The 25,523-nt window shown below is 41.6% G+C and overlaps 1 protein-coding gene across 1 annotated transcript in view; it reads right to left on the bottom strand.

Annotated features, from left to right (window-relative positions):
- The window catches only part of LOC106588677 (endonuclease/exonuclease/phosphatase family domain-containing protein 1), a 30,265-nt gene extending 5,496 nt beyond the window's left edge, over positions 1-24,769 (bottom strand). The window contains exons 1-2 of the mRNA XM_014177903.2: positions 23,561-24,769; positions 10,802-10,853 (exon numbers count right to left, since the gene is read on the bottom strand). Of these exons, the coding sequence (XP_014033378.1) occupies positions 10,802-10,853; positions 23,561-24,411 (903 nt within the window). The 5' untranslated portion in view covers positions 24,412-24,769. The remainder of the gene's footprint in view (positions 1-10,801; positions 10,854-23,560) is intronic.
- Between the last annotated feature and the right edge of the window lie 754 nt (positions 24,770-25,523).

Genomic DNA, 25,523 nt, shown 5'->3' with positions numbered 1-25,523 from the left:
GTCTGCTAATACAGTCTCTCTGACTGGGGAAGGAAAGCTACCTTTACCAGTGACTATCATGAATAAATACCCCATCATTCTCTCCTGCAGGCCCTATATTAATATCAAGCACCAACTCATGCTGATACAGTGCCAAGCAGCCTATAATAAAGGACGCTAATAACATTTCAAAATGGCAGCCGGTTGAAAACAAACAATTTACTATCGTCATGACGCCTGGATCCGGCAGAAGCGGAGAGAGATGGATGGATGGATGGAAGGCAGCTATTCCTAGGTTGAACAAACCCACAGCCATAATTCAACCAGTGATGAACCAAGACGTGGGTATAGAGGCGGCTTTGGCACAGCTCCCAAAACCTGTGTGTGTGTGATAAAGATATATCTTACACCCAGTACCAGTCAAAAGTTGACACACCTACTCATTCCAGGGGTTCTTTATTCCGACTATTTTCTACATTATGGAATAACATTTAAGACATCAAAACTATGAAATAACATATGGAATAATGGAATAACCAAAGAAGTGTTCAAATCAAAATATTTTTGATATTTCTTCAAAGTAGCCACCCTTTGCCATGACAGCTTCTCACACTCTCGGCACTCTCTCAACCAGCTTCATGAGGTAGTCACCTGGAATGCTTCTCCAACAGTCTTGAAGGAGTTCCCACATATGCTGAGCACTTGTTGGCTGATTTTCCTTCACTCTGCGGTCCAACTCATCCCAAAACATCTCAATTGGGTTGAGGTCGGGTGATTGTGGAGGCCAGGTCATCTGATGCAGCACTCCATCACTCTCCTTCATGGTCAAATAGCCCTTACACAGCCTGGAGGTGTGTTGGGTCATTGTCCTGTTGAAAAACAAATGATAGTGGGACTAAGCACAAACCAGATGGGATGGTGTATCGCTGCAAAATGTTGTGGTAGCCATGCTGGTTAAGTGTGCCTTGAATTCTAAATAAATCACTGACAGTGTCACCAGCAAAGCACCCCCACACCATCACACTTCCTCCGCCATCATCCGTTCACCTACTCTGTGTCTCACAGACACGGCGGTTGGAAACAAAAATCTTACATTTGGACTCATCAGAGCAAAGGACAGATTTCCACCAGGATAATGTCCATTGCTTGTTTCTTGGCACAAGCAAGTCTCTTCTTATTGGTGTTCTTTAGTAGTGGTTTCTTTGCAGCAATTCAACCATGAAGGCCTGATTCACGCAGTCTCCTCTGAACAGTTGATGTGTCTGTTACTTGAACTCGGTGAAGCATTTATTTGGGCTGCAATCTGAGGTGCAGTTAGTTGCAGATTTCTGAGGCTAGTAACTAATGAACTCATCCTCTGCAGAAGAGGTAACTCTGGGTCTTCCTTCCCTGTGGTGGTCATCACGAGAGCCAGTTTCATCACAGCGCTTGATGGTTTTTGCGACTGCACTTGAAGAAACTTTCAAAGTTGTTGAAAATGTTCCGGATTGACTGACATTCATGTCTTAAAGTAATGATGGACTGTCGTCTCTTTGCTTATTTGAGCTGTTCATACCATAATATGAACTTGGGTCTTTTACCAAATAGGGCTATCTTCTGTAAACCACCCCTACCTTGTAACAACACAAAACTGATTTGCTCAAATGCATTAAGGAGGAAAGAAATTCCACAAATTAACTTTGACAAGGCACACCTGTTCATTGAAATGCATTCCAGGTGACTACCTCATGAAGCTGGTTGAGAGAATGCCAAGAGTGTGCAAAGCTGCCATCAAGGCAAAGGGTGGCTATTGGAAGAATCTCAAATATATTTTGATTTGTTTAACACTTTTTTGGTTACTACATGATTCCATATGTTATTTCATAGTTGATGTCTTCACTTTATTATACAATGTAGAAAAGAGTAAAAATTAAGAAAAACCCTTGAATGAGTAGGTGTGTCCAAACTTTTGACTGGTAGTGTATGTGTGTAATCACCTAGCTAGCACATAGCCATCTACAGCACATGTTTTAACCCAGAAAAAATGTTGTCAAATTTCTCAATTCCGTAAATGTAATTATCTAATTGAAGTTGATCAGTGTTGATCAATACTGTGAATGGGGGCCATAAAATAATTTCTGGTCAACCTGGAGACCACGGATGTGAAGTGCAGTAAAAAAAATCTTAATCTCTCCTGAATGTGTTTATTTCACACACACAATTATATATATATATTTTTTTTAATTATTTTTTTAAAGTACTTTTACAGGTTACTCCCTACAACCACAGGCAGACTGACAGTCCATTTTCTCCAGCTCAGTTATAGTTCATCAGTCTCTACTCTGCAGCAACGTTTGAAACATGAGTAAACAACATACCACTATACACACTCAGAAGGGTTGGGATTCAAAGCATAACAGTTAAGATTTTCCAGACCCTGTCGATTTGTTGTTTCTAACCGATATGCTGCTACTGACGTCGACTTCCAGTGGCCAGAATCCTCTTGGTATGGATAACAGTCCAGATGGCTGGCTGGCTGGCTGGCACACACACACTTCCAGGCAGGCTTGTTTTAGCAGCAGTGAGTAAGAGGAAATTAAGCTTTATTTCCGATCATTACAAGTTTTAATGGAAATAAGGAATCATCGCTGTGGCAAATATATACATGTCCATTGCCCACCATGTTGCGTCAATAGATAATATAAGTAAAAGTAGATAATATAAGTAATATAAGTAATAGTAGATAATATAAGTAAGATGATATAAGTAATAGTAGAGTAAATAAGTAATAGTAGGTAATAGTAAAGGTAATATAGGTAATAGTAGGTAATATAAGTAATATAAGTAATAGTAGGTAATATAAGTAACAGTAGATAATATAAGTAACAGTAGATAATATAAGTAATATAGGTAATAGTAGGTAATATAAGTAATATAGTAATATAAGTAATAGAAGATAATATAAGTAATAGGTGATATAAGTAATAGTAGGTAATAGTAGGTAATATAAGTAATAGTATATAATATAAGTAATAGTAGATAATATAAGTAATAGTAGGTAATAGTAGGTAATACAAGTAATATAAGTAATAGTAAATAACATAGTAATAGTAGATAATATAGTAATATAAGTAATAGTAGGTAATATAATAGTAGGTAATATAAGTAATATAATAGTAGATAATATAAGTAATATAAGTAATAGTAGATAAGATAAGTAATAGATAATATAAGTAATAGATAATATAAGTAATAGTAGATAATATAAGTAATAGGTAATAGTAGGTAATAGTAGTAATATAAGTAATAAGTAATAAGTAATATAAGTAATAGTAGGTAATAGTAGATAATATATGTAATATAAGTAACAGTAGGTAATATAAGTAATATAAGTAATAGTAGATAATATAAGTAATATAGGTAATAGTAGGTAATACAAGTAATATAAGTAATAGTAAATAATATAGTAATAGTAGATAATATAGTAATATAAGTAAGAGTAGGTAATATAAGTAATATAATAGTAGGTAATATAAGTAATATAATAGTAGATAATATAAGTAATAGTAGATAATATAAGTAATAGTAGATAATATAAGTAATAGGTAATAGTAGGTAATAGTAGTAATATAAGTAATAAGTAATAAGTAATAGTAGGTAATAGCAGATAATATATGTAATATAAGTAACAGTAGGTAATATAAGTAATAGTAGGTATTATAAGTAATATAAGTAAGAGTAGGTAATATAAGTAATATAGGTAATAGTAGGTAATACAAGTAATATAAGTAATAGTAAATAATATAGTAATAGTAGATAATAGTAATATAAGTAATAGTAGGTAATATAAGTAATAGTAGGTATTATAAGTAATAGTAGGTAATATAAGTAATATAGGTAATAGTAGGTAATACAAGTAATATAAGCAATAGTAAATAATATAGTAATAGTAGATAATATAGTAATATAAGTAATAGTAGGTAATATAAGTAATATAATAGTAGGTAATATAAGTAATATAGGTAATAGTAGGTAATACAAGTAATATAAGCAATAGTAAATAATATAGTAATAGTAGATAATATAGTAATATAAGTAATAGTAGGTAATATAAGTAATATAATAGTAGGTAATATAAGTAATATAATAGTAGATAAGATAAGTAATATAAGTAATAGTAGTTAAGATAAGTAATAGATAATATAAGTAATAGATAATGTAAGTAATAGTAGATAATATAAGTAATAGTAGGTAATATAAGTAATAGTAGATAATAGTAGATAATAAGTAAAGTAATATAAGTCATAGTAGGTAATACAAGTAATATAAGTAATAGTAAATAATATAGTAATAGTAAATATAGTAATATAAGTAATAGTAGTAGTAATAGATAATATATAAGTAATAGTAGATAATATAAGTAAGAAAAAATAATTTGCAAATAAAATCATAAAAAATCCTACAATGTGATTTTCTGGATTTTTCTCTCTCATTTTGTCTGTCATAGTTGAAGTGTACCTATGATGAAAATTACAGGCCTCTCTCATCTTTTTAAGTGGGAGAACTTGCACAATTGGTGGCTGACTAAATACTTTTTTGCCCCACTGTATTGTCCTGGAGGCAGCAGTTCAATCCCCCGGTCCACCACTCACTTTATCCCTCTCATTCATCTCCCAGTCTCATCTTCTAATCTTTATCGGTCAATCAGTTCTTGACACAAACCTTTTTCCCTTGCCCATTCATCCTCTGAATGGCACAAATAGACAATCCATGTTTCAATTGTCTCAAGGCTTAAAATCCGTCTTTAACCTGTCTCCTCTCCTTCAGCTACACTGATTGAAGTGGATTTAACAAGTGACATCAATAAGGGATCATAGCTTTCACCTGGATTCACCTGGATTCACCTGATCAGTCTGTTATTGAAGGAGTAGGTACCGTTAATGTTTGTACACTCAGTGTATGTATTTTGAGATTTTAATGTTACTCCCATGTAGGCCTGTATTTACAGTTATATCTTGTTTTGTCTGATCATGGGGGAACTCTCCACTGCAAGTTATGAAACCAGAAAAGGTCATTTCAGTTTTTGAATATTACGGAATATTGCAAGTTAGGAAATTCCAGTGGGCAGTTAAATCTCTACAGGGAGTTGAGGAATGGAGGGAAAAGTCAAGGAAGACCGGTGTGATGTTGGAGTCGTGACTGAGACCATTTCTGGGAGCTTGAGGAGCCTGTGGGTTTGGACATAATGGTTCTGATTTCACACTCACACTTCGTGACTCACTGGCTGCCTGTACTGCAGCGATAGAGGGAGGGAAAATTGTATCTGTAGAAGATGAGGAAAGCGAAATAGCGAGATGGATCATTTCTCTTTATAAAGCATCCTCCAATCCAGCTCTCTTCTCTGCCTTAGGAAAGAATATCTTCCTCTCACCTTCATTCTCTCTCTCTCTCTCTCTCTCCTTTCCTCTCTTTTTTTAGAAAGAAATGATCAATCCCTCTCTTCAGAGAGGAGCTTTCGCTCTAGAACTCTCACTCTCAGAGACAGCAGCTCTGCTCTGTCAACCTAGTTCTCTCTCCAGGAGCGCCTCACATACCGTACCAGACAGACCGACCGACAGACGGGCGGCTCATCTCTCTCCCTCTCATCCCAAACAGCTCCTACAGCTGTTACTAAAAGTCTGCTCCAGCACTGATATAAACAACATTATAAACTGGGTGGTTCGAGCCGTGAATGCTGATTGGATGACAGCCAATTTTGGTATATCAAAACATGTATTTTTTTTAACTGGTCTAATTACTTTGGTGAACAGCTTAAAATAGCAATAAGGCACCTCAGGGGTTTGTGGTATATGGCTTTGCGTCGTGCCTAAGAACAGCCCGTAGCTGTGGTATATTGGCCATATACCAAACCCCCTCGGGCCTTATTACTTAAATATAATTTACAGACACTGGCTTAGGACCTAGACAGGGTTCATAATAATCTCCAATGCCAACATACAGTGCCTTCTGAAAATATTCAGACCCTGGACATTTTCCACATTTTGTTACAGCCTTATTCTACAATTTCTTAAATAAAACAAATTCCTCAGCAATCTACATAGAATACCCCAAAACGACAAAGTGAAAACAGGTTTTTAGACATTTTTGCAAATGTAAAAAGACGATTTCCTATGAGACTGGAAATTGAGCTCAGGTGCATCCGCTTCCATTAATCATCATTGAGATTTTTCTACAACTTGATTGGAGTCCACCCGTGGGAAATTCAATTGATTGGACATGATTTGGAAAGGCACACCTCTCTAGATAAGGTCCCATGTTGACAGTGCATGTCAGAGCAAAAACCAAGCCATGAGGTCGAAGGAATTGTCCATAGAGCACCAAGACAGGATTGTGTCGAGGCACAGATGTGGGGAACAATCTCGGCAGCACTTCTTTCATTTAATAATGATGGAGGCCAGTGTGTTCTTGGGGACCTTCAATGCTGCAGACATTTTTTGGTACCCTTCCGCAGATGTGTGCCTCGACACAATCCTGTCTTGGAGCTCTACGGATAATTCCGTCAACCTCACGGGTTTGTTTTATCTCGGATATTAGCATCATGCTGTGGGAATGTTTTTCAGGGGCAGGGACTGGGAGACTAGTCAGGATCAAGGCAAAGATGACCAGGGCAAAGTACAGCAAGATCCTTGATGAAAACTTGCTCCAGAGTCCTCAGGACCTAAGACTGGGGCAAAGGTTTACCGTCCAACAGGACACAGAGCCTAAGCACACAGCCAAGACATCGCAGGAGTGGCTTCGGGACAAGTCTCTGAATGTCCTTGAGTGGCCCAGCCAGAGCCCAGACTTGAACATCTCTGGAGAGACCTGAAAATAGCAGTGCAGCAACTCTCCCCATCCAACCTGACAGAGCTTGAGAGGATCTGCAGAGAAGAATGGGAGAAACTCCTCAAATACAGATGTGCCAAGCTTGTAGCGTCATACCCGAGTGGCACAGCAGTCTAAGGCACTGCATCTCGATACCGATTATTGGATGACCAAAAAAGCCGATACCGATTAAAATCGGCCGATGCTTTTTATTTATTTGTAATAATGACAATTACAACAATACTGAATTAACACTTATTTTAACTTAATATAGTACATCAATACAATCAATTTAGCCTCAAATAAATAATGAAACATGTTCAATTTGGTTTAAATAATGCAAAAACAAAGTGTTGGAGAAGAAAGTAAAAGTGCAATATGTGCCATGTAAAAAAGCTAACGTTTAAGTTCCTTGCTCAGAACATGAGAACATCTGAAAGCTGGTGGTTCCTTTTAACATGAGTCTTCAATATTCCCAGGTAAGAAGTTTTAAGTTGTAGCTATTATACGATTTGTATTTCATATATCTTTGACTATTGGCTGTTCTTATTGGCACTTTAGTATTGCCAGTGTAACAGTACAGCTTCCGTCCCTCTCCTCGCTCGAACCAGGAACACATCGACAACAGCCACCCTCGAAGCATCGTTACCCATCGCTCCACAAAAGCCGCGGCCCTTGCAGAGCAAGGGGAACAACTACTCCAAGTCTCAAAGCGAGTGATGTTTGAAACGCTATTAGCGCGCACCCCGCTAACTAGCTAGCCATTTCACATCGGTTACACCAGCCTAATCTCGGGAGTTGATAGGCTTGAAGTCATAAACAGCTCAATGCTTGAAGCACAGCGTAGATCTGCTGGCAAACGCACGAATGTGCTGTTTGAATGAATGCTTACGAGCCTGCTGGTGCCTACCATCGCTCAGTCAGACTGCTCTATCAAATCATAGACTTAATTATAACATAATAACACACAGAAATACGAGCCTTAGGTCATTAATATGGTCGAATCCGGAAACTATCATTTCGAAAACAAAACGTTTATTCTTTCAGTGAAATACGGAACCGTTCCGTATTTTATCTAATGGGTGGCATCCCTAAGTCTAAATATTCCTGTTACATTGTACAACCTTCAATGCTATGTCATAATTACGTACAATTCTGGCAAATTAATTACGGCCTTTGTTAGGAATAAATGGACTTCACACAGTTCGCAATGAGCCAGGCGGCCCAAACTGCTGCATATACCCTGACTGCTTGCACGGAACGCAAGAGAAGTGACACAATTTCCCTAGTTATAAGAAATTCATGTTAGCAGGCAATATTAACTAAATATGCAGTTTTAAAAATATATACTTGTGTATTGATTTTAAGAAAGGCATTGATGTTTATGGTTAGGTACACATTGGTGCATCGACAGGGCTAACATTTACATTTACGTCATTTAGCAGACGCTCTTATCCAGGGCGACTTACAAATTGGTGCATTCACCTTATGATATCCAGTGGAACAACCACTTTACAATAGTACAGCTGTATATTGTTTTTTTGTTTTTGGGGGGGGGGTAGAAGGATTACTTTATCCTATCCCAGGTATTCCTTAAAGAGGTGGGGTTTCAGGTGTCTCCGGAAGGTGGTGATTGACTCCGCTGTCCTGACGTCGTGAGGGAGCTTGTTCCACCATTGGGGTGCCAGAGCAGTGAACAGTTTTGACTGGGCTAAATCATCACCTGTTTGGCGAAGCAGGCTGTAATTCGATGAGAAATTAACAGGCACCGCATCGATTATATGCAACGCAGGACAAGCTAGATAAATTAGTAATATCAACCATGTGTAGTTAACTAGTGATTATGTTAAGATTGATAGTTTTTTATAAGATAAGTTTAATGCTAGCTAGCAACTTACCTTGGCTTCTTGCTGCCCTCGCGTAACAGGTAGTCAGCCTGCCACGCAGGCTCCTCGTGGAGTGCAATGTAAGGCAGGTGGTTAGAGCGTTGGACTAGTAACCGGAAGGTTGCAAAAACGAATCCCCGAGCTGACAAGGTAAAAATCTGTCGTTCTGCCCCTGAACAAGGCAGTTCAGTTCACTGTTCCTAGGCCGTCATTGAAAATAAGAATGTGTTAACTGACTTGCCTAGTTAAATAAAGGTCTGATTATGAAAACCTGAAATCGGCCCTAATTAAAATCGGCCATTCCGATTAATCGGTCGACCTCTACTACAGACACCCTGGTTCGAATCCAGGCTGTATCACAACTGGCCGTGATTAGGAGTCCCATAGGGCGGCGCACAATTTGCCCAGCATCGTCCGGGTTTGGCCGGTGTAGGCCTTGATTGTAAATAAGAATTTGGTGACCGACTTGCCTAGCTAAATAAAGGTTAAATTTTAAAAAGTTTAAATTAAATACCCATGAAGACTCAAGGCTGTAATCACTGCCAAAGGTGCTTCAACATAGTACTGAGTAAAGGGTCTGAATACTTATGTTAATGTAATATTTCAGGTTTCTATTTTTTAATAATTAGCCAAATTGTTTAAAAAACACTTTTTGCTTTGTCATTATGGGGTATTGTGTATAGATTGATGACGGGAAAAGAAAAAAAAACATTTAATCAATTTTAGAATAGCATTGTGTCGATTGATGTTATGATAACATTACAAAAGGAACAAGTCAAGGGGTCTGAATACTTTCTGAAACGCATTATACTTGTAAACACACAAATGATCTTCAGACTAGATCTGAAATGTATAGATCTATTTAACTAATTGAGTGCATGTTCACCAGACATCAGTCTCATATTGCTTCATTATCGTACATCAGGCAGTCCCTAGAGAGGAGCTTCTCTGACTCTGTCCACAGCTACATTATCCTAACCTCATGACCAAAGTAGAGCGCAGACATACATAGAGAACCCTAATGGGTTGAGGACATTACATAACATTCAGTAATAGAGAAGCAGGTTAGTCTTCCAGGGCAGCATCCCCTATCTCCTCACTCTCATAAAGAATACACCCTTTCTCTACACATAGCAACCACCGACTTATTTATAGCGGTGAAAGCACAGGAGACTGGCCTCACAAGTTCACTCTAAATTTAAGCCTGGAAATAGAATATAGTTTACACCGAGGGAGCCAGAGAGAGAGAGGGGCAGAGAGAGAAAGCGAGAGAGAGAGGGGGGCAGAGAGAGAGAGGGAGGCAGAGAGAGAAAGAGAGAAAGAGAGAAAGAGAGAGGCAGACAGAAAGAGAGAAAGAGACAGAGAGAGAAAAAGAGGGGCAGAGAGAGGCAGAGAGGCAGAGAGAAAGAGAGAGGCAGAAAGAGAAAGCGAGAGAGAAAGAGGGGCAGAAAGAGAAAGCGAGAGAGAAAGAGGGGCAGAGAGAGGCAGAAAGAGGGGCAGAGAGAGGCAGAAAGAGGGGCAGAGAGAGGCAGAAAGAGGGGCAGAGAGAGGCAGAAAGAGGGGCAGAGAGAGGCAGAAAGAGGGGCAGAGAGAGGCAGAAAGAGGGGCAGAGAGAGGCAGAAAGAGGGGCAGAGAGAGGCAGAAAGAGAAAGAGAGGCAGAGAGGCAGAGAGAGGCAGAGAGAGGCAGAGAGAGAAAGAGAGAGAAAGAGAGAGAAAGAGAAAGGCAGAGAGAGAAAGAGAAAGAGAGAGGCAGAGAGAGGCAGAGAGAGGCAGAGAGAGAAAGAGAGAGAAAGAGAGAGAAAGAGAGAGAGGGAGGCAGAGAGAAAGAGAGAAGGAGAAAAAGCAGGAGATAGAGGGGAAGAAAGAGCGCGAGAAAGAATTGTGCATAATTGAGAAAGAACAGAAGGTTAAGTGGGTAAGCGAGAGAAATTACTATGGAGGTTCTCTACATGTTTTTAATGACAAGAGCATCTCATAATTTTCACGCACATAAAGATTCCGTACTGTGGACTAATCGATACACAGAACTTTGCTCCCCAAATCAATAAGTTATTTGTTCTAGTAGGTGAAGAAAGGGATTGCTACACTGTACCTTGTCAAGGGCTTCCCGATCTACCAGGTCTTGGACTGCCAGTAACTTGATGCTGGAGAGGGAGAGAGAGAGACATGGATGCATCAATAAAACAGAGAATTGTCTCTGTTATCGAAGCTGACTTTTGTGTTATTAGCCATATGATAGGGTAGTATATACACCAGTTCTGGTAATAGAGAGGAGAGGCCACTGCATTATTAACACAGAGGGCCTCCCTACACATCCAGGATCCTCCTGATTCTACAACACATAAGATGACTCTTTTCCCTGTGTCTTAAATGGCATACTATTGTCCCTGCATAGTGCACTATACACAGCGGCTCTCATCCAAAGTAGTGCACTAGGGAATAGGGTGCCATTTCGGATGCATACAACATTTGTTATGCAGAGAAAAGCAGAGAGGGGTAGAGTAGACTTTGGACTGCAAGCCCAGGAGATTGGACATACAAACACATTGGTGCAGAGATGGGGTGGCACCTAGTTTACGAGCCCATAAACATTCATCTGTTTACTTTCTAATTGTTTTTCCAGCCCACTAGTCAGCGTGATAAAAAAAATGGCAAAGCATAAGCACTATTCTCTCTCCCCCATCTCGGTCCTCCTTTCGCTCCATCCTGCTGCACACACACTGTTCTCAACTCCCCCTAACACACTCAGATCCACACAACTGCTGACTATTAACTAAATGAGCAAACTAAATATTCCTCATTGGTTCACTGACTCAGACTTCTTTTTAAATTAACCCCAGAGAAACCTAATTTGGTAATAGCAGTTAACAAAAAATAAATAAAAAAGGTAACTTCAGAGGGCTTAGACTATGGACTACAGTTGTAACAGAAGAGGTAAAAATAAAAATAAAAAAACACTGGCCTATTTCACAGGTGGGATTACACACACACACACACTTCCCCTCTGTGTGGGTATGTCTCGTCACGCATAACTGCACTGCACATCCTCGGTCACCATAGCAACCAAGTACAGCGTTTTATGGCCCTCTGTCCACAGTATTGATCAAGGCTGATTAACTTTAATTAGATAATTAAATCTAAGGCAGTGAAAAATGACTTTTCTCTGGGCGAAAAAAAACATGTAGACTAGTGTATTTTATGCCTATTGTGATGAGGCTCTCTATGTGCTAGGTGATAAACCCCCCCCCCACCCACTAAAAAGGAGGCAGCTAAATGAGGTTGCTGTGGCCCACATGTCCTCCATGAATGAATAAAACCTGTTGGGATAGCAGTTATGAAGTCAGACACAATAAAGGTATGTGACAAATGTAGGGGCTAGTAACGGTCCAAAATGAGTTGGCGCCGCATAGCTGACAATCCAGCAGAATCTATAGTACCGCAAAAAATGACAGGGTAGGCTGCTTTGCTGACACTGACAAACTGGGATTAATAGAAAAAGGGCCTTGTCTAGAATGCAGTCAGTCAATCTAACCGAGGCCTATGAAAAAGGGCCTTGTCTAGAATGCAGTCAGTCAATCTAACCGAGGCCTATGAAAAAGGGCCTTGTCTAGAATGCAGTCAATCTAACCGAGGCCTATGAAAAAGGGCCTTGTCTAGAATGCAGTCAATCTAACCGAGGCCTATGAAAAAGGGCCTTGTCTAGAATGCAGTCAATCTAACCGAGGCCTATGAAAAAGGGCCTTGTCTAGAATGCAGTCAGTCAATCTAACCGAGGCCTATGAAAAAGGGCCTTGTCTAGAATGCAGTCAGTCAATCTAACCGAGGCCTATGAAAAAGGGCCTTGTCTAGAATGCAGTCAGTCAATCTAACCGAGGCCTATGAAAAAGGGCCTTGTCTAGAATGCAGTCAGTCAATCTAACCGAGGCCTATGAAAAAGGGCCTTGTCTAGAATGCAGTCAGTCAATCTAACCGAGGCCTATGAAAAAGGGCCTTGTCTAGAATGCAGTCAATCTAACCGAGGCCTATGAAAAAGGGCCTTGTCTAGAATGCAGTCAATCTAACCGAGGCCTATGAAAAAGGGCCTTGTCTAGAATGCAGTCAGTCAATCTAACCGAGGCCTATGAAAAATGGCCTTGTCTAGAATGCAGTCAGTCAATCTAACCGAGGCCTATGAAAAAGGGGAGACACATACTGTTGGCTATGACGTCCATCTAGCCTCGAGGAAATTGTCACCAAAAAAACTAAACTAAATTCCAGGAGAAAGGACTCACGGGGATATTTTTTTATTTCACCTTTATTTAATCAAGTAGGCCAGTTGAGAACAAGTGCCAATGAAATAAGCTATTGAGCGAACAGTAGCCTATTGGGAGTTGAGGATTTTGATAGCCTAAAGAAAAAGAAACAGGTTTGAGTTTCTTCATGGTTTGAAATCTTGCGATAGGCTTATTTAAGATGCTTTCACTGACAGCCGCAAATCAACAAATCAGCCATTTGAAATGCTGCGCACGCTGCCCAGATTGCACACTACCCGACTCTAGATTATGTCCTGGACATGTGAATTTCATAAAATCCATAGCCATTTTTTAAAAGAAGCTAATGATCCTCTGTGGCCTAAATCATGCTCTCTGGTGTAGTGTTTTTTGTATAGACAGGAGTAATTTTATAATTTTGGCAAGGTCAATTCAATTTACTTTAGCTGCATAAAACAGCTGGCCGTTAGGCTAGTAGGTTTACAAGGCCGAGTTCAGAGTTCAAATGCCGACATCAAATTCAAAGCAATCGGCTCACGGCCTAAACAACTGACAGGTGGCGCCGAAAATCTTAGAAGTAATTTCCTTAATTTTGTGGATAGAGTCAAATACTTTGACACACACACACACACACACACACACACACGCTCAACATGAGCTACCAAAATTGTGAAGGGTGCCAGGCCTTGCAGTTCCAAGATAGAAGGGGGGGGGGAGAATTGGCCTTGCCAGCACACAGAGTCAAATAATTTCTATAGAACAAACTTCACGTCAGGATAGGCAACCAAAATGAATAATTCATGTTTGTGTGTTATATTAAACATAGAGGGAGTAAAATGTAGGCAAGCAAACATTTCAGAACAACTCTAGTCGAATAAGACATGGGAGAGAGAAGACAAATTTTGACAAAGAGATTTATTTATAGGCTAATACAGTTGAAACAAATAGCCAAACCGAAAACTGCAGACATTACTAGTGCCTACCCCGCGATCAAACCGACATTAAAAAATGTAATAAAATGCAGCCTAACGTGATCATTGACAGCTGCCTTGATGGACACAAATAAAAAAAAATGCTTTCTGCTACTAAGATCAGTGAAATGTAGGATAAACTGACAACGGAGTGAAGAGCAGAAATCTCAACTAGCAAGAAAGCCGCTGCAATGAAGAATTGAGTGTGTGTTCACGCGAAGGGGGGTAGAATTCTGGCAGGGGGGGGAGATTTTCGGCACAACACCGGCAAAGCAAACTGTCGGCACCGTCTCCGCTTCTGCTTTCTTAAAAATGTGAGAAATGCGTGCAGGCTGGCAGCTTCTCGCCGAGCTATGCTCCGCATTGTCCTGAAGTAATCCTTTCACTACGCTAAACAGCCGTTGCATTTTAATTGTGATTGTAATGATTTTAGTCTAGTTTTTTAAGGCCTACTTTTCCATTTTTTGGTCTTGAGCTAGGGTATGGTGACCTGGGCTCTAGTACATGAATATGTATCAGCAGACAGGACACCTAGATTGATTGTAATTCCAGCATACAGCTCAGTCACCGTGGATGTGAATGGAGAAGTGGCCTGGTGACCTTGGGTATAGCAGGGTTAGTTCCCTGCTACTCTCAACACGTCTCAGTAGGTCGGTGGTTTCCCAGCGGTTATTACAGCACATTACGCAACACTGCTGCCGAGTCTGTTCTGACTTTGACCCTTTATGCCACGCCGCATAAGAGCATCTGCTAATATAAATGGAAACAATGCACATGTCAACATTAGCCTCCCAGTCTGCCCTGCGCGGGAAGGATTAGGTGGAGGAGGTTCACTGGAACACCTCGTCCATAAAAAGAAGGAGGGGATGAAATGAAGAACATAAAAAGACAGACGACAGGCTGAACTGATAACAGACAAGAGAGTCCACCCAGAGACGAGACTATTTCACAGTCGTATATAGACTGATAGTAAAAGGAGACAAATTATTACAATGTACAATGGACCCATTTGCAAAAAGGAACACTCCCAAATCCAGCACTTCAGAAGCATTTATTTTATCCTACAAATACAGACGCTTTCGTTGCCATCTTCAAAATGGTTTGATGCTTTTGTTTACCCACCACACTAGTTTTCCACCCTACCCTAACACACTAATTATTTCATAATAGATTGTGAGAGATAGATACGTGGTCTCTTATCAAAACAGGAAGTGTGGAATCAGTGATTGTGAATAGAAACAGGTCTGGAGCCGGAGCTCTGTAGGAGGATGACGACTCCCCTTCCCCTCTGTAGGTGTGATCACACAATCAGAGGCTCCACTTCCTCCCCTGCACTGACCACAGGTGACCTGGCCACAGTGCAGAGAAAGGGCCTGATGTGACCATGACCATACAGGAGAGTGTGTGTGTGTGTGTGTGACAGGATAGCCTGTTCAAATTCCTCAAAATCGTCCTCACAGCTCAACAGGATGGGCAGGTTAACAAACGAAGGCAGGCACTGAAAAAATTGACAAATAATGACAGAAAAAAAGCTCTACTGCAAATGTACAAAGTGAGAGACCACGAGCACACACACACACACACACACACACACACACACACACACACACACACGTAAAAGGATGGAGGGGGCTTGCAGCAAAGGTCATACAAAGATCCACACTGCCGCAGAGAAACAGAGATATCAGAGCCACACTATATGCGACTCAGAGAAACTGGAATGCCTCAACGTCATCATTACAATGAAGAAAATAACCAATGTCACGCAGACACTTAGAATGATTTACCTGGTGAGGACAACTACACATACACACTATGAATACACAATGAAGGAAACAGAGTCTGTACTTATAATAAATCTGACAAGACATACTATAATTGTGTAAACTAAAAGTAATGAGCTGCAACGCCTAGGTCACCTTGGACTAATCCTGTCTCAGAGGGTACTGTACTAGATAGTGGTGTATCAGTGCAGGCTGGTTTGTGAGATGGTGTATCAGTGCAGGCTGGTTTGTGAGATGGTGTATCAGTGCAGGCTGGTTTGTGAGATGGTGTATCAGTGCAGGCTGGTTTGTGAGATGGTGTATCAGTGCAGGCTGGTTTGTGAGATGGTGTATCAGTGCAGGCTGGTTTGTGAGATGGTGTATCAGTGCAGACTGGTTTGTGAGATGGTGTATCAGTGCAGGCTGGTTTGTGAGATGGTGTATCAGTGTAGGCTGGTTTGTGAGATGGTGTATCAGTGTAGGCTGGTTTGTGAGATGGTGTATCAGTGTAGGCTGGTTTGTGAGATGGTGTATCAGTGTAGGCTGGTTTGTGAGATGGTGTATCAGTGTAGGCTGGTTTGTGAGATGGTGTATCAGTGTAGGCTGGTTTGTGAGATGGTGTATCAGTGCAGGCTGGTTTGTGAGATGGTGTATCAGTGCAGGCTGGTTTGTGAGATGGTGTATCAGTGCAGGCTGGTTTGTGAGATGGTGTATCAGTGTAGACTGGTTTTGGATTACAGTTAGAGGGACTGGGCCCGATGACACCCGTCCTGGCACTGACAGAAGCAGTGTTTTCTGGGTAATGCCTCTCATTCACGGTCTGTCCTTCTGTCGGTCACAAACTGCTGTCCTAATGGAATTTTCCACATGAGCGACTTCTCCCTCTGTGCTCTTAACACTCAGCGTCAGCCACACACACAGAGCACAACCTTCCCAACAACACACATGACCTCAGCATCAATCCCGAGTCACTCTCTCTCACACACACACAATACGCTGACGGGGCTGAGAGAGAAACTGTGCCTCTCTGATAGCTCCGGATTTGATTGGGATACACAGAGGGTGTGTACCATAGTAGCAGAGTCCAGCACAGTCATGACGTCTGTTCTGGCAGTCAGTCTGCTCCGTTCTGTGAGTCGGGGGAACAGACCTGCTGCTGCGGGTGAGATGTAGATGAGACCTTCCCATCACGCACTAGGACAGGGATTAACATGGTTAGTGGCAGGTAGGCAGCGCCAACACCACCCAACCCCCGGGCGCTGAACACCCGCCTCCCTGCTTGGAATTCAGACCTGCTGGGTCAGGACTGAGGTGTGGGTTGAGGAGGTAAAATCTCAACCACTGCAGCAGGCTGGAAGCTGTAAGTGTTCACACACGGAAAAGCTGGCCAGCTAGATTGGTAGAGAGAAATGCGAGTGCTGTGATGGGTAACAAAGGAGCTTCAGTAGGTGAGATCTGTACTAGCCATGTCCTTCAGGCATGCACACATTTACCAACATCATTCCCTTATCGTCTGGGTTAAGGGCATGTCAGCTAGAACAGGCCTGCTAAATGGGGTTGTTCCATTTGATTTCAATCACTTGACAGAATCCCTTTTGTTTTAAACAAAACTTGCCATACATATTTGCCCATGGGAGAAGATCAGAAAATGACTTTTTGGACCTGAATGCCAAAGCAATTAGAAAATAGAAGTCTTCAAATTTGACCCATTTTCCATTACCCACCCTACCATGAGACCTCCATGTCTTCATCACTGGAAAATATAAATGGTTGAGATTGATATCATTTAAAAGGCTTATCAAACTATTTTATAATTTCTTGAGAATAAAATACATTTTTGAACTTAACGTAAATGATCTAAAAACGTGTCAACTCTGCATATGTTGTAGCTTAGACCCTATTTTACGTCGAGGTGTTTGTATTGTGCCCGTCATCAGTTGAGACATAGCATGCTCTTGAATACAGGGTGGGTGTCATGTCTTGGCTGTACTAAAATGAGAAAGTTGATATTTCAACTTTCAAAATGGTAGCACAAAGACAGTTGGAGGACCACACATCAGAGAATGTTCATTTAAATGGGAATATCTGTTTTAAATACTGTCAATCTTCCATAGAAAATCTACTGAAAAAGAAAGACAGATATTCACATTTAAATTGACCTCAGATTATGTAAAATAGGGTCTAAGCTACAACATATGCTAAATTGAAACAAATCTGAGTTGACGTGTTTAGATAATTGACGTTACAAGCCGTGGAGGCTCCTCAGAGGAGGAAGGCGAGGACCATCCTAAGTGAATTTCATAAAAATATGAATATTTAAGCATTAAAAAGTTACCCTTTTTAGATAAAACTATACTAAATATAATCACTTCACCAAATAATTGATTAAAAACACACTATTATGCAATGAAGGTCTAGAGTAGCCTCAACAACACTCTATAGGGTAGCACCATGGTGTAGCCTGAGGACAGCTAGCTTCCGTCCTCCTCTGGGTACATTGATTTCAATACAAATCCTAGGAGGCTCACGGTTCTCACCCCCTTCCATAGACTTACAGAGCTCTTGCAGCATGAACTGACAGGTCATTCTCTGATCCTGATTGGGTGGACTCTAGAAAGCATAAGCTACAGCTAGCTAGCACTGCAGTGTGTAAAATGTGGTGAGTAGTTGACTCAAAGAGAGAAAGACAATAGTTCAACAAATTAATTCCTTCCAAAATGAAGCAAGAGAGAAATAGAGAGATACTTAGCAAATGCAGCGAGCTAGTTTAGCCTACTGGAACACCCTGGTCAAACAGAGGGATGCTATGTTAGCTAGCTGGCTATCGCTTTCCAACATAACACTGGAACTCTTCCAAGTCAAGGTAAGCTTTTGGTATTACTAATTTATTGCCCCCGGGGCCCTCTGGTGTAACTGACTGTACAGTAACAGAAAATTAGAGTATCATGTAGTAGCCTAAACCTATCGCTGTTACATTGAACTGGGTTCATTGAATATGAATGAGAGTTATCCAATATGCTGTAATAGAAATTAGGCCATGCTCATGAAAAAAAAAAGTCCTCCCTCATCTTAAACGGCATTGGATAAAGGGTTAAAAAAATATATCGTTTGGCAATCCTGTTTGTAAGCTTTTAAATTATATCAAACATGTATCTTTTACCGTGATGAAGACATGGATGTCTCATGGTATGGGTATGCAAAATGGGTCAACTTTGAGCACCTCTATCTCCTAAATGTTTTGGCATTCAGGTCCCCCAAAAAATCCCTTTCTGACCACTTCCTCCATGGGCAAATATGTATGGAAAGCTGTTCAAATCAAAAAGGGGTGCAGTCAAAAAGTGATTACAAATCAAATGGAATGACCCAATACAGAACATGCTTCTTCAACATTAGAAGCGAGAAAACCCAGTTGATCTGTAATACCGGTAATCTGTTTAGAAGTCGAGAAGATCTTGTCCAGAGATTGTGTGGTGATGGGAATCATTGGATGATTGCATTACGAAATTGATCGATTGACTTTAGAATAGCTAACTAGCAACGCTGATCTGATTTTCCTTTATCAGATCATGTCCATACAGATCAACAGAGAACACATTGTTTCTGTTATCGGGTCAGTCTGGTCGAATCGATTTTGATTAGAAATACTGTCAGGGTTGTAATGGCGAACCTCATTAATGATGAAGATTAGAACACATTCCAACAGGTCTCTAATCCACACCCGTCCTGAGTGTGTCAGAAATGCCTTGGGGTGGGGGAGTTGGGGTGGTTTACTCGGTAGATAAAGTCAGTTCAGACCCATTTAAACCGTGGAAGCCCTTTTCCACTAACCCTGTAGAGGTTGACCTGGGGTAAGAGAATGTGTTTAGGGTGGCAGGTGGGTTGGGGGGTGTTGTCGTCGTCGTCGCCCCCCCCCACCCCGAAGACTGCGTCAGGCTGGCTGGTGGGACTGGTAGCCAATTGTCTGAGTCTAACCTTTGATTCCGTGTGGTGCAGAGCGGAGTTCATTGAACTCCTGTAACTCGCTCCCTGTGCTAGCTGGAGGCAGGCCAAGACAACACGCCCCAGCTTGTACTGTAAACTCAAGTATGTGATAGCCTGTGATATTTCGCTCCACAGCTGAGCGCTAAGCAAACAGACAACACCGCTCCCCTTCTCCCATGCACCTCCATTTCTCTCCACCTCCTCTCCCCTTAGTATCCCTCTCCCTCCACCTTCCTCCGTCCCTGTGCCTCAATGTCCCCAGCCATAACACTCACCTATAATCTGACAGAACACAGGAAAAGGGAGGGACAGCCAGGGGAAGTATCACCGCTTTAGAAAGAACTTTCACGTACAAACCAGTTCAGAGGAGGAAGAGAAGTATCTGGGGGTCAAAGTACTGTGCTAAAGGTGGTCAATCATTGGAAAGGGCTTTGTTTTCTCTGATTGCTGTGCCTGTAGGACTTTTACGTGTGTGTACACACGTTTAACTATACTTGTGGGGACCAGAAGTCCTCACATGAAGAATAGTAATTAAACTAATTTGAGTGGGGACATTTTGCAGGTCCCCACAAGGAAAATTGCTATTTTTAGGCTTATATTTTGGTTTAGAATTAGGGATAAGTTTAAGGGTTTGGGGTTAAGGTCACAAAAAATGATTTTTAATGGGAACCAATTGTCTCCGCACAAGTTGAGTAAAACACAACTGTGTGTGAATGTGTGTGTGAGAGACTGTACTGTTTGAGACTAGGGTGGGCAGTATTTTATTTGGTGTTCTTTCTTGCATTAAGTGACAGGATCATGTGCTGTATGCATGATGACAGTACTCTCATGAGACTGGATTTGGGACCGCGCGGAGGATTTGACTCTAGGTGCCAAAATTACCATAACATGTTTGACTGACGGAAGTGGTTTCAGTAGCGGCAACCCGCCCATAAGGGGCGGCGCCCCACCTGTGATAGTTTTTTTTACCAATTGTAAACATCTTTTATTTAAAAAAATAGATACACTGAGGAATTATTTATTTGACAGACCAGGTGAATGCTATGATCCCTTACTGATGCCACCAGTTAAATCCACTTGAATTAGTGTAGATGAAGGGGAGGAGACAGGTTAAAGAAGGATTTTTAATCCTTGAGACAATAGAGACATGGATTGTGTATGTGTGCCATTCAGAGGGTGAATGGACAAGACAAAAAATGTAAGTGCCTTTGAACCGGGTATGGTAGTAGGTGTCAGGCACACCAGTTTGTGTCAAGAACTGCAAAGCTGCAGGGTTTTTCACGCTCAACAGCTTCCCGTGTGTATCAAGAATGGCCCACCACCCAAAGGAAATCCAGACAAATTAATACAACCGTGGTTAGCATTGGAGTCAACATGGGCCAGCATCCCTGTGGAATGCCTTCAACACCTAATAGAGTCCATGCACTGAAGAATTGAGGCTGTTCTGAGGGAAAAAGGGGGGGGGGGGGTGCAACTCAATATTAGGAAGATGTTCTTAATGTTGTGTACACTCAGTGTAGCTAGCTGGTAGCTTACTAGCTAGTAAGAATTGAAATTGGCATGGGAGCGTCCTAATCTTATATCTGACTAACTCGGGAATTTGAGGTTATTTCAGAATGAACGTTAACTGGCTAGCGCATCATGCTCTGTAACATGTTAGCTAGCCATCCCCAGTTAGATCATGCGTTTTCACTTATTGCATCTGCATGCTTATTGCTTTCTCCCTGGTGAATTCATTCGTTCAGAAACTGGTAGTTTGTTTATAATAGTATAATCTAATCTGTTCAAAACAGTGTCAGCATGCGCTGCAGTGGTCATTTGGTTTGACATGAAAAAGTGAAATAGGTGATGATATGGTGTTGTTGTCACTTTATACACACACATCTCCTCAAAGAAACTAGCAGTAGTTTGAAAACTTGGCATCATATTTCTGTCATGCTGCGTTGTTAACAACTACAACCACCTCGCACCGCGGGTATTCAGCCAATCAGCAGCCGCCACTGCGTTTCAGTCTGTCACACACCGTGTGTGTTTGTGTCCTAACACCACCAGGTGGAATGTGTCCCCCTCTCAATGAGGAGGCCCAGAAAGACATTCTAGACTCACTGCTGCGTCACACTGTCCTAATCTGGGGACTATAGAAGACAACCCACTGAACAAAAATATAAATGCAACATTTTCATTGATTTTACTGAGTTACAGTTCATGTGAGGAAATCAGTCCATTGAAATAAATTAATTAGGCCCTAATCTATGGATTTCACATGACTGGGAATACAGACATGTATCTGTCGGGCACAGATTCCTTAAATAAATAAAAAGGGGCCTCAGGATCTCAGTAATTTTGTGCATTTAAATTGGCTTTGATAAAATGCAATTGTGTTCATTGTCCACAGCTTATGCCCATGCCATAACCCCACTGCCACCATGGGGCACTCCGTTCTCATCAGCAAACCACTCACCCACACGACACCATACACGTGGCCTGCGGTTGTGAGGCCGGTTGGATGTACTGCCAAATTCTCTAAAACGACGTTGGAGGCGGCTTATGGTAGAGAAATGAACATTAAATTCTCTGGCAACAGCTCTGGTGGACATTCCCACAGCCAGCATTCAAATTGCACGCTCCCTCAAAACTTGACACATCTGTGGCATTGTGTTATGTGACAAAACTGCTCATTTTAGTGGTCTTTTACTGTCCCCAGCACAAGGTGAACCTGTGTAATGATCATGCTGTTTAATCAGCTTCTTGATATGCCACACCTGTCAGGTGGATGGATTATCTTGGCAAAGGAGAAATGCTCACTAAACAGGGATGTAAACACATTTGTGCACAGCTCATGAAACACGGGACCAACACTTTACATGTTGCGTTAATATTTGTGTTCAGTGTAAAACACACACAGTGCTAAGGCACTGAGTCGACTGGGGAAGTCACACCCACTGCCCACATAGGAAGAGAGTGTGAGTTCATGAATGTCTCTGTGAGTAGCCCTGGGGACAATCAAAGCCACCGAAGACCAAACACTCAACGACTCGTCTCCTATCGATAAATAAAGCTGAACACAGTGGTGAGTTAAGGGTCTGGCTTTCTAACGAGACTACTGATCAGACTGCTCTCTCCCTTAACACAGTTTACCTGGTCTGTGATAGGTGTTCACCTGGCAGTACCTCATTTAGGAACCATCCTGAGAGTCCAGTCAGGCTACATTAGTTCATCCCACAGTGTGATTGTTCTCTACCACCTGCAGATGTGTTTTCCCCCAGGGACACAAAACAAGTGACAAGCACTTCCCTTATCTAACAAATCTATTGGGACTACAGGTGTCATGTCATGCACTGGCCATGTTTCGCATGTACACTTATTTTTTTTAGCACAGATGGAACATCCAGTCACCCAAGTCAGACTTCTCTCTGCTACCGCATGGCAAGCGGTACCGGCGTACCAAGTCTAGGTCCAAAAGGCTCCTACCACCAAGCCATAAGACCGCTGAACAATTAATCAAACTGCCACTTGGACTAATTACATTGACACCCACCCCACAACACGTTTTTACACTGCTGCTACTCTTTGTTTAATACGTACGCATAGTCACTTTACCCCTACCTACATGTACAAATTACCTTAACTAACCTGTACATAGCCTCCTTACTGTTATTTTGTGTTAATTTTATTTAGTCAATATTTTCTTAACTATTTCTTGAACTGCACTTTGGTTAAGGGCTTAAACATTTTACAGTAAGGTACACACCTGTTGTATTCGGTGGAAGTGACAAATTAAATGTGATTTGATCACCATACATTGGCATATAATATACAATGTCTAATGGACAATTTACGTCTATAAAATAGACAGTTTGTCAGTAGGGTACAGATCAATACTTACTCGTTTTCAAGCAATGTCATACACACGACCTCTTTGACGCCCGGGTTGTTGGCCTTTTCACAAGAGCAGTTCTGGAGGTTCCAGGTAGCCACCCTGACCACCGCTTTCCCGTCCCGCATCCCCGGCGGAGGCTCCACGTTGGGCCGCACAGACATGATCCGAGTCGGCCCCCCGGGTGGAAGCTCCATGTCTTCACTCCGGAGACTGAATGATGTGGGGCTCGGGTGAGACTTGGTGGTGTAAACCAACCCCCCGTTGGTATTGGTGGAAGGTGTTCTGGAACGCTCTACGAACACTTGAAAGCGAATTTTGTCCAATAGAGATGAGTTTATGTTATTGACCCTCACCAAGTCTTCGATGCTTTTAAACGGACCGTTTTCCATCCGGTATTCTACTATGTTCTTCGCTATTTTATCCGTGATGCCACGGATGCTCATGAGCTGCGCCGGTGTGGCGGTGTTGATGTTCATACCTGTGCATGACAGGTGGGGTTCGAAGTCTTTACGCAGAGACGACGGCGAGTGTTGGGACGAACTCGTCCTGCTCGAGACGCATATTTCCAGTCTGATAATCTCCAGTTTGCCGGCACCGATTCCGCTCACGAGAGCCAAGTCCTCTACCTTTTTAAATCCCGCAATGCAGTTCCGATACTCCACGATATTCTGCGCTACCGTGCGGTTCACTCCTGGTAGAGTCATCAGCTCCTCCTCGGTGGCCGTGTTGATATTCAACCGCTCCTGGTTCACGAGGATGTGGCTGAAGTTGCACGCGGCGCTAAACTTGCGCTTGCTGTTGCTGAAATCCGTCGGGTCTTTGGGGATCGAGCGGTGGCACCCCAAATTCCCTCCCATGGCTGCGGCTCAGTTGGCAGGTCAATCCACCGGGCCTTGGAACAGTCTAGACCACGGGTAGACCGGACAGAGAGGCGAAGGCAGCAGCACCACAGCAGCAGGAGCGCAACGTGTAAAAGTAGCCTACAGTGTGATAGATCGACTCCTGTTCAGACATGCAAAAGACAGTTCTTTCGGGATTAAAATAGATAGAACATACGCACAAAACAGCAGGTCCAATTATTTAGTCGTTTAGCTGTCTGTCACACTCCATTTATATCATGAAGCCTACTGGTGTTAGGTGATGGCTGAATATTCAGGTACTGTCCACACCGGTCAGCTCGCCTAGAGGAACTGGCCGGTGGCGTGCTGGTGCTGCAGCGGCGTTCGCGTTAAACGCCAGGGGGGCGTGGCTCTAACCTTCAGTGCACATGTTCCACTGTGTCCTTGAAGAGGACTTCAGATCGGATGCGATCTATTTTACATTATAATACATGCTTACAATGGTTACAGTCTACAGAGAGAAGAGCTCTCAAAATCAGAGCTCTCAATACAGGCTTTCACATGTAAAATGCAGACTAATATAATCCCTTTGTGTTATAAGGAATATTACTTCCAACAGGTTATAAAACACTTAATCCACATCAAAACCCTAAAATTCGATTTTTCTATTAAAACTCCTAATCTATTGGTTTATGTTTGACACCTCTGAAACAGGTCAGAAGGTTACACAAGTGGTACACAGGATTTATTTTCATTGAGTTGGTGAAAAAACTCAAACACCGTAGCAACTCACATGTAGGTGCTCTTTATGAAAAGGAGAAGTGTACATGATGATGATGAGATTGATCTTTTCTCTTCTACAAAATAAGCTATTATTAAAACTAAAGTTGAGATATAAGATGTAATAATAATAATAATATAAAACAATATGTGTAATATCATTTTTTACACAGACACTTCAGCAAATAGTACTCAAACGTGTCTCCATGTTGGTCACAGAGGCCCCTACAGGTTCTCAGTTTTGCATTTCAAATAGTGTTACAACACTTCATTTATTTTCAGTAAATAAAATACACAGATATGGGTGCACTGCAAGCAGGGATAGAATATAAATGTGTATTTCAAAGCTT

The sequence above is a fragment of the Salmo salar genome, chromosome ssa27 (genome assembly GCF_905237065.1).
Source record: "Salmo salar chromosome ssa27, Ssal_v3.1, whole genome shotgun sequence".
Lineage (NCBI taxonomy): Eukaryota > Metazoa > Chordata > Actinopteri > Salmoniformes > Salmonidae > Salmo > Salmo salar.
Note: the sequence above shows the minus strand (reverse complement) of the source record. Positions and strands in the feature narration are given on the sequence as shown.